Raw genomic sequence first — 18,855 nt, 5'->3', positions numbered from 1 at the left:
AACAATCATCTTGGTATTTGTTGGTTACCAGGAAGGTCAGGTTGGTAGATCAGTTGAAATCCGTTATCCTTAAAGGTTTGGGAAGACATGTGCTATGGTGGGTCAACAGTATCTTTCACAAAGGATAGCAGAATTAAATTTTATTTTAATTTGAAATGTCAAGTAGGACAAATATACAAAAGTTACGCAGATGTCTGTTTTAAGTTAAGGAAAGATTTAGAGCTGGAAAGGAATTTAGAGGCCATTTGGCCAAACATCTCACTTTATAGATGAGGATCAGAGAGGTTACGTGACTTGCCCAAGGGTACTTGAGTAGAAAAGAAAGTGTATGAAAGAAACTGGACTTGGAGTTGGGATTTGGTTTGGATTTCCAATAGCTCCTTACAATCCATTTTGTCTCTGGGGCTGAGTTCACTTTGTAAAAGGAGGAAGTTGGTTTAGATGTTCTTTTAGGCCCTTTCAGCTGTCAGTCATCTTCTTAGAGCTGTAAGAATGAGTTTCAGTAAAATATGTACTATGCCTAAAACTGCCCTAAAACTTTGGGGAGACTTATGTGTGTATATAAGCGTGTGTGTGTATACATACATGAATGAGCCCCAAACTTTTAATATATCACATTGAAAGTTGCATTTGAAATGGCACACTTTTCAAATAAAAACAGTTTCCAAACTAAATGAAGAAAGAATACTCATGGTAAAATAGGCTATTTTAATTTAACGTATTTTGAAATTTGCCATATGTATTTTGTGAATGATGTTATTACTCTGTGGCCTGTGATTAATTATACTATACTTTTATTGTAGATGATTTAGCTTCATTTAATTAAAAGAAGGTAATGTTGCATCGGAGGTTGAATTAAGAGAGTATATTCCATCAAAATATTCTACATTTACTGCAAGATTGATTTGTTTCTAAACATCTAGTATTACTTTGTGAAGCTAATGGAAAATTCTAGGCAAATGGGCAAAAGACGACTTGTGGTTGCCTGCTTCCTAGCGTCTTCTGCTGCCATGACAGTGGACAATTCTCACCTTTTCTTGGCCTTAGTTTCCTCATATGTAAAATGAATATTGGACCAGATGATCCCTCAGGTCCCTTCCAGCTCTGGAACTCAAGCTCCTACATATGTGAAAATGCTTTGTAAACTTTTCAGGTGCCATAAAGCCTTAGGGCCCTGTTATTAATTTGCTTTCCTACTCTAGGAACTTGAACAAAAAATGTCAATCAGTGCTTTCTATTAAATTTAGTGTTAATTGAAAGAAAAAAAGAGGGGTATTTAAAAATTTTGTTTTCAGATGTTAAAAAAGCTGATTTCATTGTTATTAAGGATGATAGCAACTCTAAAATCTGAAGGTTGATGCCATCCTTTCTAATAAATCTACTTTTAGCTTTTGAATGTGATGTAGAAATAGGAAGGATGAGCGAGATCCGTGTTTATAGTTGGTGATGGCAAAGCTGACGGATGGGGAGACCTCATTTTAGATTGATGTCAGTTTGGTGTATAGTTGCTTTATGAATATCCCTTTGAGCAACTCTGTAGTGTTCTGTGTGTGGGTTTGAATCACTGTAAATTTGTAGGTAGGTACATATTACAATTGTCTGTTTTTCTTTTTAGGACTCATGTAATCAAAGGAGTTTCTTTGTTGTGTGTATCTTTACAGAACACAACAGGAATTCAAAATGAATCAGGTGAGTTTGACAATAAGAATTTATAAAAGTGCATTACTTAGATGTTAGTCCAGTTACTTCTTAACAGACATAATAACACAACATCCATCCCCATAGAATGTAAGACTGTGTAGTTGTTTCTTAATATCTTTAATCAATCCATTGTCTTTCACAGTGTGCATTGTTTGTGAAGTTTAGTGTTTTTCTTTTGTTGTTGTTGTCTTTAGTTGGCTGTGTTGACATTTAGCTAGTACTCTTACCTAGAAGAGCCATGTTATCATTTATAAAATACTGGCTCCAAGATGCTTTCTGAGAACCTATTTCAGACCTGACCTTCCTCGTGATGGTTTTCTTATACTACACAGCTGTTGACTTCTATTTTAACACCTTCATTTTTGGTGATTCTTAATTGTTTTAAAATGGGGACTTGAAAGCTGATATAGGGTCAGAATTGATCCAGTGAGAGAATTTCAGTGTTCAAAGTCCTGAAGGACCTGCCATTGCAATAAAAGCCAAGGGACAGATATTTAAGTAATCTGCTTTTCTTTTACAAGGGAATGGGATTATTTGGAGGTTAAAGCCATCATGGCACAAACATGTCAGTAGCATGGAAGGTGTTATTATAGGAAGTGCCTGTCATGCATGATGGAAAATACTAGGAATCATGTCTTCAAATCAAATGAAAAAACATTTTGTTGTGAAGAGTGAAGCATATCATTTTCACAAGTTAAATTTGAAATCGTGAACCTCACAAGCATGTCTCCCCAGGCCTCCCCCCACCCCATCTTCTGTCATTTTGGGATACTTTTTTGTTACTCATATTTCACGCAGTCCTGATCATCAATTACTTATTTTAATTAGTGAAGCAAATTTAATATAGTTAGCTCTTTTTTTGGGAAATTTTTGGAAATAGAATCTTTTTTCCTTTTAATTATGCCTTAAAAATAAAAATGTTTGTTTATTGTAATTCAGAATACCATGCATCTAAAGAAAGGGTTCTGGCCAACACATGGAGCAGGTGGTTTTTATTATTTTAAGACTAGCAGATTTACTGACATACTTTGAAGGCAAATTAAATTTTTTTTTTTTTTTTTTTTTTTGCAAATGGGGGCTGGGGAGGGGAAAGAGATTTTGATGAATTCTGGAATATTGTCCCTTTACAGTTGTATTCAGAAGTCATAGATTTTTATTTCTTATTGTCTGCCTTTTTTTTTTATGTGCACTAAGTTTTAGCCCAAGGGAACTTACTATTTTCCTGGCCTAGGCGCTCAGGTCAGTCTCTTACTCTTGGATGAATACTGACTCTGAATGCTTTAGAAGAGACCAGATCTTGGTGGTGCTTGTGTTGCTGCTGCACGGCTGTTCTGGGCATGATTTATTTCCAGATGTAGGTGCAGTTTCAGCATCAGGCTACCTGTAATATTAGGCCAAGAATAATACCTGATTTCTAATAGGAAGACTTTGTGGCACTTTTCCATTTTCAGTTTGGCATTCCAACTATGTCAGACTTGCTTTGTGCGATTTTTACAATGTTAAAAAGTGCTTTTGCATAGACCTTTTTTCTCTGTTGCTTTTACAATTTCATTTTGCTTCTGACAAATTTTAACTTCAGAATTGCAGGAGAACAGCCTTTGATGTCACATGGTAAAATCAACTGAAAAGTGTCATCTTACTTGACTAATGGTTAGCACATTTCTGCATTGGGTATAATTTAAATGTCCAGCTGGTGATGAAATAAACACTTTCTTGGATAACATAAGAGTGGTTCACTTTTTTTCATTGAAATTATGCCACCTTTACCTATATTCCAATTATTTGAAGAGCATTAGTTGCATAATAATTGGTCTTGGCCATCATACCAAATCAATTTGATTTGAGGAGGAAAAAGGTTTTTTCCCCTTTTCTTAAAGGGTTTTCATAATTTTGCTTCTGGATAAATTATATATTTGTTTGCTTCTTACTAATTTTCATACATTGAAAATGCTAAATCAGTGCTTAAGGACTTTATAGATATCTCTATATGAAATAATTTCAATATTTAAGAAAATGAATTAAATTGAGATTGGCTATGAGAACAGGTAACAACTGAGTTATGACTGAGGTTGGGTTATTTTTTATATTATATTCTTTAATACTTAGCAAACAATGCTTTGAGGAACTTCAGTTTCCAGATGTGATTTCAAAGGAAGTATAAGCTATTTAAAAAGATCATTCTTCTAAGTTGGTTATGGCAAGTGTAGTACTTGATGAAATAGTATCTTAATCCATGTAATTGTTCATTTTTAAGGAGCTGGAAAAGAAAGAAAAGAAGTATTATTTTGTTCCTGTAATGATTCCCTCAAAGGAAACAACAGAACTTCTAACCTATCTTTATTTGAATTAGTTTACTCTAGAGTTTCTTAATCAGTTTGCTTAGATACGTCATCGGTATTACCTAGACCATACTAGTTTTTTGTCGCTAAGCAAATTTTCTCTGTAGATTTAGCTTTGGCATCTCACCAGCAATACTTAACTCTTTATCTTCCTAAATGAACATTTTGCTGGCCTTGGATGTGAATAAGTTTTTAGGTTATAACTGAGCTTCCTGGTTGTTAGGTAGCTAAGATCAATCATTTTTTATTTTTTCTGCCCTTTCTTATTCATTGTCCCCTTCTACTTTCATCTGAATCAGATAAAGATAGACTAACTCCCTCTCCTCCTCCTCCTCTTCCTCTTCCTCTTCATCCTCCCCTTCCCATTCCCACATCCCTACACACATAGAGATATTAATTTAGAAATACATTAAGTTCAAAAGGGAATCAAGAGAGAACAGGGACCAAGGAGGGGTTAGAAAAGGGTCTAAAAAGGAGGGCAGGATTGGTAAGGGAATAGTGATAAGCAAAACAAATTTAAATGTTGGAGGGAGGAATATGAAGGGAAGATTAAAAGGAAAGAAAGTAAAAAAACCTGAATCAGGGGCAGGTTAAGAAGAAGAAGAAGAAGAAGAAGAAGAAAAAGCTGTAACAGGGGAAACACAAGTGTCAGGCAAGTTCCCTTTTTTCTATTACCATCTTATTTGTACAAAGAGAAGAAAAATTACAAGTGGACAGGATGGAGGGAAATGCACAATTAACAAATCATAACTGTGAATATGAATATGATGTGTTTACCCATTAAAAAGGACATGGCAGAATGTATAAGAAAGCTTAAAATCTGACAATATGCTTAAAAGAAGCCCATTTGAAACACAAAGATTTGCATAGAGTTAAAATGGTCCAGAGAAAAATCTTTTATGCTTCATGTGAATTTGAAAAAGTAGAAGTAGTAGTCATGATTTCAAATAGCACATGGTAAATATAGGAAAGATGAAAAGAGATCACGTGGGAAATTTAATAGTGTGAAACTTTAACTTACCGCTTTCAGATCTAGACAAATCTAGCTAGAAGTTAAACAAGAAGTTAAAGACTTGAACAGAACTTTGGAAAAACTAGAGATTATGGATCTCTATGATTACTGAATGGTAATAGAAAAGAATTTCAGCTGAACATGGAAACTTAACAAAAATTGACCATGTATTGGGGCATAAAAACCTTACCAAAAATGTGAAAAAAAGAAGAAATACTTAACACACCATATACTGATCATATAATGCAATAAAAAACATTCGGTAAGAGCCTTTAAAGAAAGAATTAAAAAGTATTTGGAGACTAAATAACATAATTTAAAAAAATTATTTGATCCAAAAACAAATTATAGGAACAATAGAATATTTCACCACTGAAAATGATAATGAGACAACACATCAAAACTTAAGGGATGCCCCAAAGCATTTCATTGGAAACATCATTTTGATCAACAGAGAGAGAAGAAATTGGGGCTGCAATTTTAATAACTTGGACAACCTGTTTACATACTCTTCCCCTGCAAGCCAGATAGTAAGTTCTACCTCATCCCACCTGGAAAATTCTGCAGAAGCTGAGTCTTAAAAGTAAGCCAGGGAAGCTGAGAGAAGGAGGTAAGGGAGAAGGGTAGTGCTGGCAGCTTGATTGTGCACTGGATACAGCTTGGGGCCTAGAGTCAGGAAGACCTGACTTCAGACTTGGCATCAGACACTTCCCAGCTTTGTGGCCAGGGGCAAGTCACTTCCCCTCTGTTTGCTTCAGTTTCTTCAGCTGTAAAATGAGGATAATAATAGCATCTACCTCCTTGGGTTGTTGTGAGGACCAAATGAGAGAATATTTATAAAGTGCTTAGCCCAGTATTGGGTACACATAATAGGTACTATATAAACACTTACTTCCTCTTTCCCCTCCAGGGCATTCCAGGAGAGGGGGGCAGTACAAAAGCAAAGAATCTAAAGATAAGAGTGTTGTGTGTGACTCCCATTTCTCATTCACTAAATGGAGAGTCTTGAGCTTCATGCATCAGCCTTATTGCCTACTGGTTGCCTATGTTACTGTCCCTTTGCATAACTTGGGTCTCTATTGGAGAGGAATGTTTGCACAGTTTCTCCCTTAGATCCAAGGATGGTGGGACTGATAAGGAACAGGAGAACCAGCAACCTGTATACATCAGCTGCTGGACTGATGGAGGTGGCAAACAGTAGCATTTTATAGGAATTTGTGGGGAGGTGAGAGGCTACAGATGCCCCTGTAGCGGTGGGATTAGCTACCGTACTCACAGTAGTTTGGATGCCTGATTGAAAATCTTGGAGGCCTCCACTCACCATGATCAGATGGAGTTTGCTAAAGGTGTGAAGGGGAAGAAGAGAAGACAAGAAGGAGAGCTAGCTATATGAGTCATGAAATTCCTGTTCAGGGAGAGTTGACGTTGTTTCATTCTTGTAGCAGATAATTGAATGGAATTCTCCATGGTTAGAAAGGGCAACTCCCCCTGTTGCTTTCAGGGAGCCTCTTGGGGAGATAGATGAGCTTTGAGTGTTCCAGAGGACTAGCAGGAAGCTAAATGATGATCACCTATAATCCATCATCACCCATGTTTTCAGCTCTTCAGTTTTAACTGTGGTGAAGAATGTAACTTGTGGGGAATAAATATACATGGTGACCTTTAAAAAAAAATGAGAAATAGCCATAACCAGTGTAGCTAGATTGTAGAATATGTGCAGTAGGAGTGAAGTACAGTAGAGGAAGACTCGAAAGTTAAGAAGGTGTCACATTGTGAAATATTTTAAATAACAATCCAAAGACTTTATTTTTTATTTTTTGCTTTTTGGTGGGCAATTGGGGTTAAGTGACTTGCCCAAGGTCACATGGCTAGTAAGTGTTAATTGTCTGAGGTCAGATTTGAGCTCAGGTCCTCCTGACTCCAGGTCTGGTGCTCTGTTCACTGTGCCACCTAGTGTAGCAGCAAGCACCCCAAGCGTCCTCAGGGTGGCTGCCCATACAGGTTCTTGGATCTGCTTTGTTAAAGGAAAGCAACTCAAAATGGGTTAACAAGCTTACTTTAATCATTCAGACATATATCGTTTACCTTGTTCAGGGGAAAAAGGTCAGCACCCCAAACTTCAAAGTATACAGGCAGAATTATCAAGACAGAAACAGATCAAGTAGACAGATTTCCAAACTGTCCAACCATTACATCCATACCCAGTCAACATCTGGGTTTCCACATCTGGGTTTTTCGAGGGGGGGGGGGGGGGGTGTGTGCTCTGGACAATGGCTTCCCAGAATACAGATCAAATCACAGAACACTTCTCAAAGTGAGCCCCCAAAACAAAGCCTCACATCAGGGCTTATATAACCTTCTCCTGGCTCAGAGAATGTAACAACCTTATTGATCCACTGGCCAATCAAAAAGTATCTACTGAAAAACAAGCCTCCCACCCCAGGTTTCAGGTGCACTTTAGCCTAGGGGCAGGGAAGATCTTCCAAATTTGCATTCCCATTACACCTAGCCGCCCCCCAATCCAAAGACTTTTTATTTGATCTTTTAGGAAAGAAACAGCTATTGGAATTTACTGAGTAGGATAAGAGACATCATACCTGTGCTCTAGGAAATTAAGGAGGATGGATTGGAATGGGGAGAGACTTGAGACAGGAAGACCAATTAGAAGCCTATTATATTTGTCTAAGAGAGAAGTGATGAATTCTATCCGAGGATGATGGTGGCTGTGTGAGTGGAAAGAGGGGGAATATATGAGAGATAATGTGAAGGTAGAGACAGGATTCGACTATAGACTGTACATATACATTGAGTAAGAGTGAGGAGTTCATGATGATACCCAATTTGAAAGCCTCAGTGACTCCGGAAGGATAATGGTGCCCTGGGCATTAAAAGGAAAGTTTGAAGGAGGGGAGACTATTTTGGGGAAAGAAAATGAGTTCTGCTTTGGAATATTGAGTTTGAGATGTCAATAGCACATAAAGTCTGAGATTTCCAAAAGGTGATATAATCTGGAACTCAGTAAAGAGATTACAGATGAATATTTAGATGTGGGAATCATTTCCATAGAGATTGTAGTTGAACACATGTGAGTCGATATGATATGGTGAGATACTGTGTTTCCCCGATAATAAGACCTATCCCGAAAATAAGCCCTCCCCTTACTGTGTAAGATTCCTCGAAAATAAGCCCTCCCCCTAAAATAAGCCCTATTGAGATTGCTACTGTAGTGAAGGTGATCCCCTGCGCTACACGCTACATTACGGTACCCTCTGTATGCTCCGTTTCCCCCCCACCCCCGGGTGAAACGCATGCTGCGCTCCGAGCTGCATCCAGTCAGAGCTGCAGCAGTGAGCGCGTCATCCTGTTCTTTATTGAATTCATTATTGAATAAAGGTACATTTTTTGGTTCACATTTACCTGTTTATTAAAATTGCTGTCAATGTTCATTAAAATAAGCCCTCCCCTGAAAATAAGCCCTCTGGTGTTTTTCTGTCCAAAAAAATTAATAAGACAGTGTCTTATTATCGGGGAAACACGGTACTATAGAGGGAGAAGAGGTCAAGGAGAGGAAGTCCTTGGTCAGTGGTGATGACTTCTATGAATATCCAGCAAAGACTTTGAAGGTGGTGGTAAGACAGGTAGAAAAACCAGGAGAGAAAAGTCTAATGGAAACCTGGAGAGGACAATGTATAAAGGAGTATGTGGTGATCATTAGTGTCAAAGAGTGAAGCAAGGTGGAGAAGAATGAGGATTGAGAAGGGGCTATTAGAATTTGCAATGAAGCAGTGAATTGGTGACTTTTGGAGAGAGCTATTTCTTCAGTTGAATAATGGGATCAGAAGCCAGATTGAGGAGGGTTTGTAACTGGAGGAGAGGAAGCACCTCTTAGTAGAAGGATTTGTCAAGGAGTTGAGCCTAGATATTTTGGAATACTGTATTCTGAGATCTCTTTTATTTACAGCAGTAGCTTCCAGGTCTCCTGTAATCCTGTTGTGTATTTTTGGCATTTGAGCCCTTTCTTTCTATTTGGAGTAATTTTTAATTGATCTGGAAGCTCTGGGTTTTGGTCGGTATTTTTGAGACTTGCTTTTTGGCTTTCTTTCAGGAGGTTTTCACTTTGCCCTCTGGGTCCAGTAGTTTCATTCACCTGGAGAACTGATGAACTTAAAATGCAGAGACACATAATTTTCCAGGCATGAATAGTGTGGGAATTTGTTTTGTTGGACTATGCACATTTATGATAAGGGTTTTATTTTTCCTTGTTTTGGAGTTGTTTTTTGTTCATTAAGGTTGGATACTGGGAGCCGCAAATTATAAATGAATTTAAGAAAGATTTTGGCAGTTTTCATTTATGGTTAGACTATTAGGTCTTTTTGCCTTTTTTTGTATGCCTCACTCTTAGTACAGTTCCTGGAAAATAATGTTTGTTGACTACGATTTTTTGAAACATAGTATCCAAGCCTTTTTTTATTTTTGGATCATGATTTTCAGGGAGTCAGATAGTTCTAAAATTAGCTCTCTTTGACCTGATTTCCAGGTTAATTTTTAAAATAAATTTTTACTGACATCCTTTGTTTTCAAATTTCTTAAATTTTCTTCTGTATCCTTGACTTTCTTCTTCCCTCTTCTTGAGACTCATCCCATATAATAAAGAAAAATTTAAAAGAAAAAAAATCTTGAAAGGAAGAAATAGAGAAAACAACCCTAGTAAAATCAGTTGGTATGTAAGAAAAAATCTGGCAGTACATACATTGTTCCTTGTCCATTAGAACTCCACACCTTGACAAAAGAGTGTGTGTGTGTGTGTGTGTGTGTGTGTTGTGTATCTTTATGTTTCTTCTTTGGAGCCATTCTTGTGTTTTAAAACATTCATCTTTATTTTGTGGTTCTTGCCATTTATATTGTGGTATTTATTGTGTATATTGGTTTCTTGGCCAAGCTTACTTCCTATTTCATCAGTTCATATAAGTCTTTGTGTGCTTTTCTATTTATGTTATTTGCTATTTTTTCAACATATTAGTATTCCATTATATTTTTAATCCATCTCCCCATTAATAGACTTTGCTACCATTATTAAAAAAGTGCTTCTATTATTATTTTGATGTATGTAGGGCCTTTCAGGTCAGTTGTTTCATGATAGGAAATAACTATATTTTCTATTTTTCAATCTTTGATTTTGCTTTAATATTTTTGTCTCTCGGGATCATTGGTTCCTTTTTAATCTTTTAGTTTTCAGGGATTCCATTACTTGGATAAGGTTTACTGCTTTCTGTTCTAAGCTATTTATTCTCCTTCCAGTTCTTTCCTCAAGAGCCTTTGTTTAATTTTTAAAAATCTCTTGCTTCATCTCTTGCTGGCATTCATGTAATTCTTGAGGAAAATTCATATTTTTTTCCTTTATGTTCTGCTTTGTACTTGTTGTGGAATTAATCTTTTTCTGTAGGTTGGAGTTTTGGTTATCTCTAGATTTATAATCTAAAAAAAATAGTAGTTGATGTCTTCTCTTTTATTCATATCTCCATTCTTAGTTTCTGATTTGGGACTTTGTGCCAGGGTCAGGCTCTGCCCCCCTGCTATACTTATAAGTAAGATGATACCTAAAGGATTCCTCCTTGATCTTTACTTTAGTTCCTACCCTGACCTGTAACTCCACTGGAGTTTCTTTATTAAGAGATTTATTCCATCTCAAATGGGATGTTTCATAGACATCTTCAATTCAGCATGTCTAAAACTGAATTAATTATTCCCCTAATCCTACCTCCTCCCCTTCCTTATTTCCCTTTTACTGTCCAGGGTACCACCATCCTCCCAATTACCCAGAATTACAACTTAGGTGTCATCCTCAACTCCCCATTCTTAACTTCCATAAGTAGTCTTTGGCCAGGTTTTGTCAATATTACGTTAGGTAGCATCTCTCCATCTCTTTCTTATACCCCCTTGTTTCCTCTGATATTGGCGTCCTCCAGGTCTAGGCCCGGACTATTGCAATAGGCTGCTTTTCTTGGTCATTCCTCCTCTTTTCTCCCGGCTGTAGTCTTTCTTCCACCTAGCTGTCACAGTGATCTTCATAAAGTGCAGGTCTGACCATGTCAACTCTCCTTTGCCCCAGTAAGCTCTAGTGCTTCCATTTTACAGACTCTTAAGATCATATATAAAATCATCTGTTTGGCTTTTAAAGCCCTTCCTAACCTGAGCCCATTCTGCTTTTCTAGTATTCTTATACCTTATTTCTTTACATTTATTCTGCAATCTAGAGTGCCCTTTTTTGTCACATAGGACACTTCATCTCCTGACTCTGGACATCCCTTGGCTGTCCCTCATGCTTAGAATACTCTCCTTCCTCTTCTCAGCCTTCTAGCCTCCTTGGCTTCTTTCAAGTCTCAGCTAACACTTTACCTTTTGTAAGCTGTCTTTCATCTTCATGCTTCCCTTTGAGACTACCTCCAAAACGAAACAAGCATTTAAGTGCCTGCTATGTACCAAGCATTGTGCCAAGCTCTTTACAAATACCTTATTTGATTAGAACTAAGCCTAGAGAGGCTGAGACAGGACTGGATGAAAAGATAGGCTGAACTTAATACTACTCATCATGGAATGCATATTTCATGTTTCATGGCACCCCTGAAATAAATTTATGATAATCATCATAATTAGGCTTCCCGAGAGCAGATATACAAAAATCTTTGGTCATTAAAATAATCCTAAATTATATGCACACTATTGTATTTGCCAAGGTCTGGCAAAAAAAAAAAAGTCTTTTAGCTGCTATTCTGAGGCCAGAATGTTAATATAATATGAATTAAACAAAGATCTTATAATGAACAAAGTGTCAATTCCTAATTAGTTAATAAAAGACAAGATAATACAGCAACTATGGAGAATCTTATATAAAGACTCCAAGGGAGCTGGAAAAATCACATAGCATTATCTGTGTGCCTTTTCTTCAGAGTAGGAGATGTGATTTATTTGCTTTCAATGGTTAGCAGGTCTGTTAATTTGCCAGTGTAAAGAAAGAACCCTCAAATATGGTGTTACTCAATTCTGAATAATTAGGGATTTTTGTTTCTGTTGAGTTGTTTTTAAGTCATGTCCAACTCATAACCCTATTTGGGGGTTTTCTTGGCAGAGATACTGGCGTGGTTTGCAGTTTCCTTCTCTGGCTCATTTGACAGATGTGGAAACTGAGGCAAGCAGGGTTAAGTGACTTGCTCAGGGTCACACAGTAAATGTCTGAAACTAGATTTAAACTCACAAAGATGAGTTTTTCTGATTCCAAGCTCTGTGCAACCTAACTGCCCCAAATTAGGGATAGCTAAGATGAAGCAGTGGTCATCAACTACTCAACATAAGGTCTCAAATGCGACCCAGATTTGAAGGATCAAGTGACCAAGAGCTGCCTTCTATCAAACATATAAGAAAATACAAACTCAGTTTGTAGTCTCTTTTTAGATCTTATTATTCATTTCCTTTTAATCAGATGAATATTTATTTTGCTTTTTGGAGGGAGGAGAGCAGGGCAGTTGGGATTAAGTGACTTGCCCAAGGTCACGCGGCTAGTAAGTGTTAAGTGTTTGAGTCTGGATTTGAACTCAGGTCCTCCTGAGTCCAGGGCCAGTGCTCTATTCACTGCACCACCTAGCTGCCCCGCAGATGAATATTTAAAGATGTAGGTGATGTACTAAGTAAGGAGATCTACATATATATAAACATGGTCAATGATCTGTGGAAGGCTAATTCTTAGAAATGTGTAAATTTAAACTAAAGTAGCAGTACAACAGTCTAATTCAGATTCATTAATGAAATAACCGAAAATTTGTCTTTCGAGTTACTAATCATTGCATCCTGAATTTGCAACCTTGTTCAATAGCTAATTGATTATCTCTGAAATAGGAACATAATAAGATAAAGAGTCTGTGCTGGTGAAATTCTTCAAGTAAAAAGGAAGAATCTTTTTCCACTTATTTTCATAGCTCAGCCTTCTGAAGAATATTGAACCCAATTTTATGACCTCTGACTTAGAAAATGAATGAAACAAGATAGTTTATAGAAGTCTTGTGGGAACAGGGCAGTATATACTCCACAGGGGCCAGAGTAAAGAGATCTCTAGTTTATTTCATTTAGGGAGTCATGAGAGATAACAGTTCTTTTCAAGATACACAAGTAAGCTTGGTTCTGGGGCATAATGAGTGTAATTATGGAAAGCAGATCTTTCCTCTGTACTGAAAAATAAGCCCACCATTTTTGTTCAGGGGACAACTGGACCATTACGTAATTCTTTTTATACTGCCTTTTGGTAGACAGCTATAATTCTAAGAAACATCTTTAATACTTCAAGTGATAGCAAATACTACTTCTTATGATGAGTATTATAATCCTCTACACGAATTGTGAGTTAATAGGGCCAAAACAATCCATCATCCTGTATCCAACCTTTTGATGATGTACCTGTGTCATTTGTTGGGCGGGTCCTTGCATGACAGATCTATCATCATTATCTATCATGACAGTCTATCATCATTATGACTATATATTTTTATGTATCTGTGGAGATTAGGCTACCATGTTGGGCACTAGGGGAGATGCAAAGTTCAGCTAAGGCAAATAGAAATGCTCTCTTTTTATGAGATTATTATAGTCTGATAGCACAGAACATAGCTGTAATGTTACATGGGAAAATGCCTTAGTGTTGTGGTGAACTTTGAACTTTATTTCTTAGGGTAGAGGGGGTCCGTGACTTTAGTGCTCAATAATGACATCAAATGTATATAGAAGCTTGTTATGGCAGATAGATGAGAGTCAGGGGTTGTGGGGCTGGGAGAGAGGGTGAGGAGAGTGTGGAAGTGAGAAGACCCAAGCTACAAGACATTACTCTTCAAGCTTTGGAGAGCCCAAGATCACCTTCATACCATGATATAGTAGTCTGATTCTTTCTGGATGCCAACTGTTAGCTGTGCCAGTTTGCTTTTCCTGGGTATTGGGTTGAGACAAATGCTGCTGTACTCCTCCCAAAGCCTTCCTTTATAGAAGGCTCAGGTCTATCCCACAGGAACATCTTGCCTCCATCTTGCCTCCAGTCCAGATTACCTCCAGCTATCCGCTCCCTTTCAGCTTCCTTTTGCATATTGTCTTTCCCCCTTAGATTGTAAGCCCCCTGAGGGCCAGGACCATTTCTTTTATTTGTGTCCCTAGCACTTGGTACAGTGTGTGGCACAGAGAAGACTCATAATAAATGTTTTTATTGATTAACTGACTGGCATATACCGATGGCATGTTGTATATTAGGCACAAACCACTACTGGAGCCCAGAACTACTGAGTTCTGGCATGTATACAGGTGTTGGTTTCTACCAATTGGGGATTGCTTAGAATAGATGGACCCATGGCCTGGGCACTAGGTTGGGGCAATGTGAGAATGAATGTGGTTTTGAGGATTTTAAAATACAATATGCCAAATAATTCTGTACAGATAATTCTAACAGCCAACATTTACAGTGCTTTAAAGTGTTTTTTTTACATATTATTTTCATATATATTATGTCACTTAATATTTACTTCTCTGCAAAGTAGGTGCTATTATTATCCCTATTTTATGGATGAGGAAAGTAAGACTAAGAGAGTTGAAGTGATTCACCCAGTTAGTAAATCTGAGGCAGAATTCTAATTCACTTTTTCCTGATTGCATGTGCAGTCCTCTGTACCTTACTAGGTCACTCCTCAAACACACCAGTTACCTCACAGACATGAAGAGTCATCTCATCATGTAGCATTGGTTAATGTCATGCTAGACCAGTTAGTTACAGAAGGGAAATCAAGAAATACTGTAGGTTACAGAAGAGAGACACTAGGTCAAAGTTTATCTCTCTATTGCTGGGTAAAGGCCATTCACAAAATTATGAATTTAGTGGAGGAAATGTAAAATATGCATTATAATGTCAAAGATTTAGCATAAATGTTCCCATAGGTAAAGGGATTATATATGTTTGTGTATATGTATCAAAACCTGTAAGAAGGAAAGTCCAATTTCCTACTGTTTCTCTTAAAATTGGGGCATATTTTTCTTGTAATCCTTGTGACTTTTATTTTATATTAAAATTAGTTTTCTGTTTAATTGAGAAACATCATGAAGCTAGAGAGCCTTCTGACCGCACAAAGACCTGTCATCATGTCCCTGATGTTGGCTCTGTGCCCTGAATAATTCCTTAATTAATCAGTACTTTAAGTTACACATCAGGTGCTGATCTGCATTATTTGAAGGGGTCTCTTCACTGGATGTACTTTATAATGATAAAATTATGGGTCTGTATTAAAAAAATCATCTTAATTCTTTGTCCATTTTGCTGTCTGCTCATACACACTGATGGACAAACTCTGTGAATTGGTTATTGTAGTCTAGACAGTAGGCATCCTAAGTCCACTTGGTTTTTCATTTGTGTATAGTTAGGCAAAATCTTTTGAGTAATTATGGGTGTCATCAAGTAGGGGCTACAGTATTTCAGGGCTTAAAGCAATCAAAATAGTGTCATGTACCAATAGCATCTGGTGGCACATATCTATCCAGACCTCTGGGCATAGGACTCAAGTGCTGCATCTTTTATGTGACAGGGATGGACGACTGGCAGATTTCTGCCTCCTGCCTTAGTGGTAACAATCAGAAGGTGATTGAACATATTTATTTGTCATTTCTTTTGGAAAGTCTTGTAGAATTTGACATTTGTGTGGGAGACATCCTTTTTGGAGGAGAGCCTGCAAAGAAGCCATTTTTATCTACTGTCATTTTTTATGGTCAATTGAAAGTAGCACAGAGTTGGGCCCATAATAGAATAGGAAAGGAGTAGGTTATGCTGCTTTTGGGGAATTGCAGTTCTTTTAGTGACCCCAAGCTTCTTATTGAAACAAAGGCCCATTTTTAATGCAACTTTTTTTTTCTGGAGATTTATAGCTGCAAATCAGAATACTAGAGGTTTGAAATAATTGGGGTTGAGCATCACTCCTGGGACAGAAGTGAATGGTAGATATGAGCAGGTTGCAACACATTGAAAATAAGGATTTCTGAAGTAGAATTGGTATAAAGATTGTTATAAAAAACATGATCCAAAAAGATAGCCTTGTCATGTGGTGAGAGTGAGGGCTTGGGCAGTTCATATGCTCTGCTAATATTCTTTATATCAAGAGAAGATCCCTGTACTTTGGGTAGAACACCCCCTTTCTTTCTCCCCTCCCCATGGTGAATTTATCAGCAGATATGGATAAGAGTTTTCAAAGGATAAATAGTTATGGAGGAGTTATGGTTTTTGACATTTCAGGGAAACCCTCATTAATATCACAAACCCCTTGGAATATTAGCATTTGCTTAAGTTCACCAATAAGACCAGAGCCTCCATCCAACAAATCATTGAATCAGCTCAGTACCAGTGGACACTCCTGCTGCAAGGACCTCTCATCCACAGGAAGGGCCTCTTAGTCCATCTCCCTTGGAGAAATGATTTAGCCTTTGCCCTCCATAGGACTCTTGCTAGGGTGAGCTGTAGTCAGAAGGTACTGTATCCCCTATGGCTAGCTAAGTCCCACTTCTTGCCCTTCGAATCATTGATTCTGCTTATATTAAAACCATCCCCTTCTCAGAGACCTCAGATTCAACCTGTCCCAAACAGAGATTGTTTATTACTTCTCTTTTTTTGCCAAGAGCATCATCATCTTTCTAGTCACCTAGATTCATACCTTGGCAGCACCGAATTTCTCTCACAAACCACTTTTCCTGTCAATTGGCAAGTTTTGATGATTCTGCTTCTCAAGTATCTCTTGTAGCCACCTTCTTTCCTTTGACACAATCACCACTGAATTCAGTCCTTATCACCTCTCACCTGAACTGTTGCAAAAACCTTTACATTGGTTTCTGTTCCTCAGGTCTTTCTCCTCCCAACCCATCCTCTGTTCTGCTGCCTAAGTGACATTCCTAAAGCATGGCTCCTCTGCTCAGTAAACTTCAGAGGCTCCCTACTGTCTCTATGATCATATGTAAGCACTTCTTTATTTAGCATGGAATATTCTTCACCATTGGCCTTGTGAAGTTCATTCCTGTCTCTATGCTTGCGCCTTGACTGATCGTGGAATGCATTCTCTTCTTCCTTCTGCCTTACTGAGGCCCTGACTTCTTTAAGACTATCTCATTCTTCACCATACTCCTTGTGCAATACTTTCAGCTTCTAATGCTCTAGCATGCCTCATATTTCTGTGGTATGTTCTTGGAGATATGCATATTTTCTCCCCTAAAAGATTGTAAGCTCTGCAGGGCAGGCACCGTTGCACCTCTTTATACAGCATGGAACAGAGGACCTGGCATATATTCCTCCTTCTTGTCATCATCCTCATCTTCATCACAGCTAGCATTTATTTGGTGCTTGAATGTTTGCAAAGCATTGCACAAGTGTTACCCTATTTGGTCCTCACAATGGAGAGGGGCTGTTATTACCCCTATTTTACAGATGACTAAACTGTTAAAAAGAGATTAAGTGACTAGGCCAGTGTTACTCAACAGCTAATTAGTCTGAGGCAGGTTTCAAACCTGAATTTTTCTGACTCAGCAAATTGAGTCACTTAGCACATAGTAGGTGTTTATAAAGGTATGTTGATTGATCAAAATCAAGTTCATTTTTTCCAGTTTTTCAGTTTTTCTCTCTTGAAATCCCAATGTAAACGACATTGACTTAAAACAGTGCTGATACACAATTATGGCAAAGGGAAGGGGGAGGGAAAACATTTTTATATAGCACCTACTATGTGCCAGGCACTGTGTTAAGTGCTTTATGAATATTCACATTTGATCCTAATAAAAATCCTGGGAGGTAGGTGCTGTTATTATCTCCATTTTACATTTGAGAAATCTGAGGCTGGCCTGTTATGTGACTAGCTCAGAGTCACATAACAAGTGTCTGAAGTGAGATTTTGTATGCAGGTCTTCCTAACACCAGCTCCAGTATTCTTTATTTATTCTACTATCTAGCTGCCTCTGACATGGCTTTAATGACTTTAAAAAATGCATTATGACTCTTGACAGCTGGTATAATCCAGTTTTGGTTTTCTTGCACTAGTTTTCATAGAGAGGTCTTTATTTTTCCTAGTGTAAGTACTAGATAATATGATTCTCCCCAACTCTTTTTTTCTGCCACTCTTCTTCCTGAAACAGGAAGAATCAATTTATCATTTAATGAAGCTAGAGGCTTAAACTACCCCACCCAAAACAAAAACAAAAATACCCCTCCTTGGAGAGAAAGGGTGGTGGGATTTCTTTTTAAAACCAAATTTTCTCTTTCCCTTTCATATTTTGTACTTAAATTGCTTAGTGTAAGGCCACCCAATTTCTTTGCATTGTATCTAGGTTAAATTATATGTAAGCAACCTTATTTATGAAAATAATTAAAAATATTTGATTTAATTGTAATGGCTTTTTTTTTGCAGTATGTAAGCCATTTTCAGTTTACTGTACTTAGGAATATACACACACACAGAACATAGAATGCAGAACATGAGCCCAAACCCAGGATATTATTTATATATCCATATACATGTAAATGTGTAGACATATTTATACAATTTTTAGAAATAAAAGTTTGAAAACAGTGTTTGATGATAAGTTTGACTACAGGCTTATGTTATGTTTGTCCTTCATTTTCTTTTTTTGTTTGTTTTGTTTTTTGCTTTTTGGACGGCAGTTGGGATTAACTGACTTGCCCAAGGTCAGATGGCTAGTTTTTTGCTTTTGTGTGTGTGTGTGTGTGTGTGTGTGTGTGTGTGTGTGTGTGTGTGT

General features: G+C 37.5%; 1 protein-coding gene across 5 annotated transcripts in view; it reads left to right on the top strand.

Moving 5' to 3' along the window:
* Nucleotides 1-18,855, top strand: part of PRDM2 (PR/SET domain 2) — a 216,475-nt gene that overhangs the window by 16,639 nt on the left and 180,981 nt on the right. For 4 of the 5 annotated variants that reach the window (XM_069079254.1, XM_069079250.1, XM_069079252.1 and 1 more), the window contains exon 2: nucleotides 1,616-1,689. The exons of the other annotated variant lie outside the window; for it this stretch is intronic. In XM_069079254.1, coding sequence (XP_068935355.1) covers nucleotides 1,681-1,689 — 9 coding nt within the window. In that variant the 5' untranslated portion in view covers nucleotides 1,616-1,680. The remainder of the gene's footprint in view (nucleotides 1-1,615; nucleotides 1,690-18,855) is intronic. 5 annotated transcript variants of the gene reach the window in all.

This window comes from Petaurus breviceps, unplaced genomic scaffold (genome assembly GCF_028583685.1).
Source record: "Petaurus breviceps papuanus isolate PSGF00001 unplaced genomic scaffold, PetGlider_PUasm1.0 91041, whole genome shotgun sequence".
Lineage (NCBI taxonomy): Eukaryota > Metazoa > Chordata > Mammalia > Diprotodontia > Petauridae > Petaurus > Petaurus breviceps.
The sequence above is the reverse complement of the archived record's forward strand: the minus strand, read 5'-3'. Positions and strand labels throughout refer to the sequence as shown.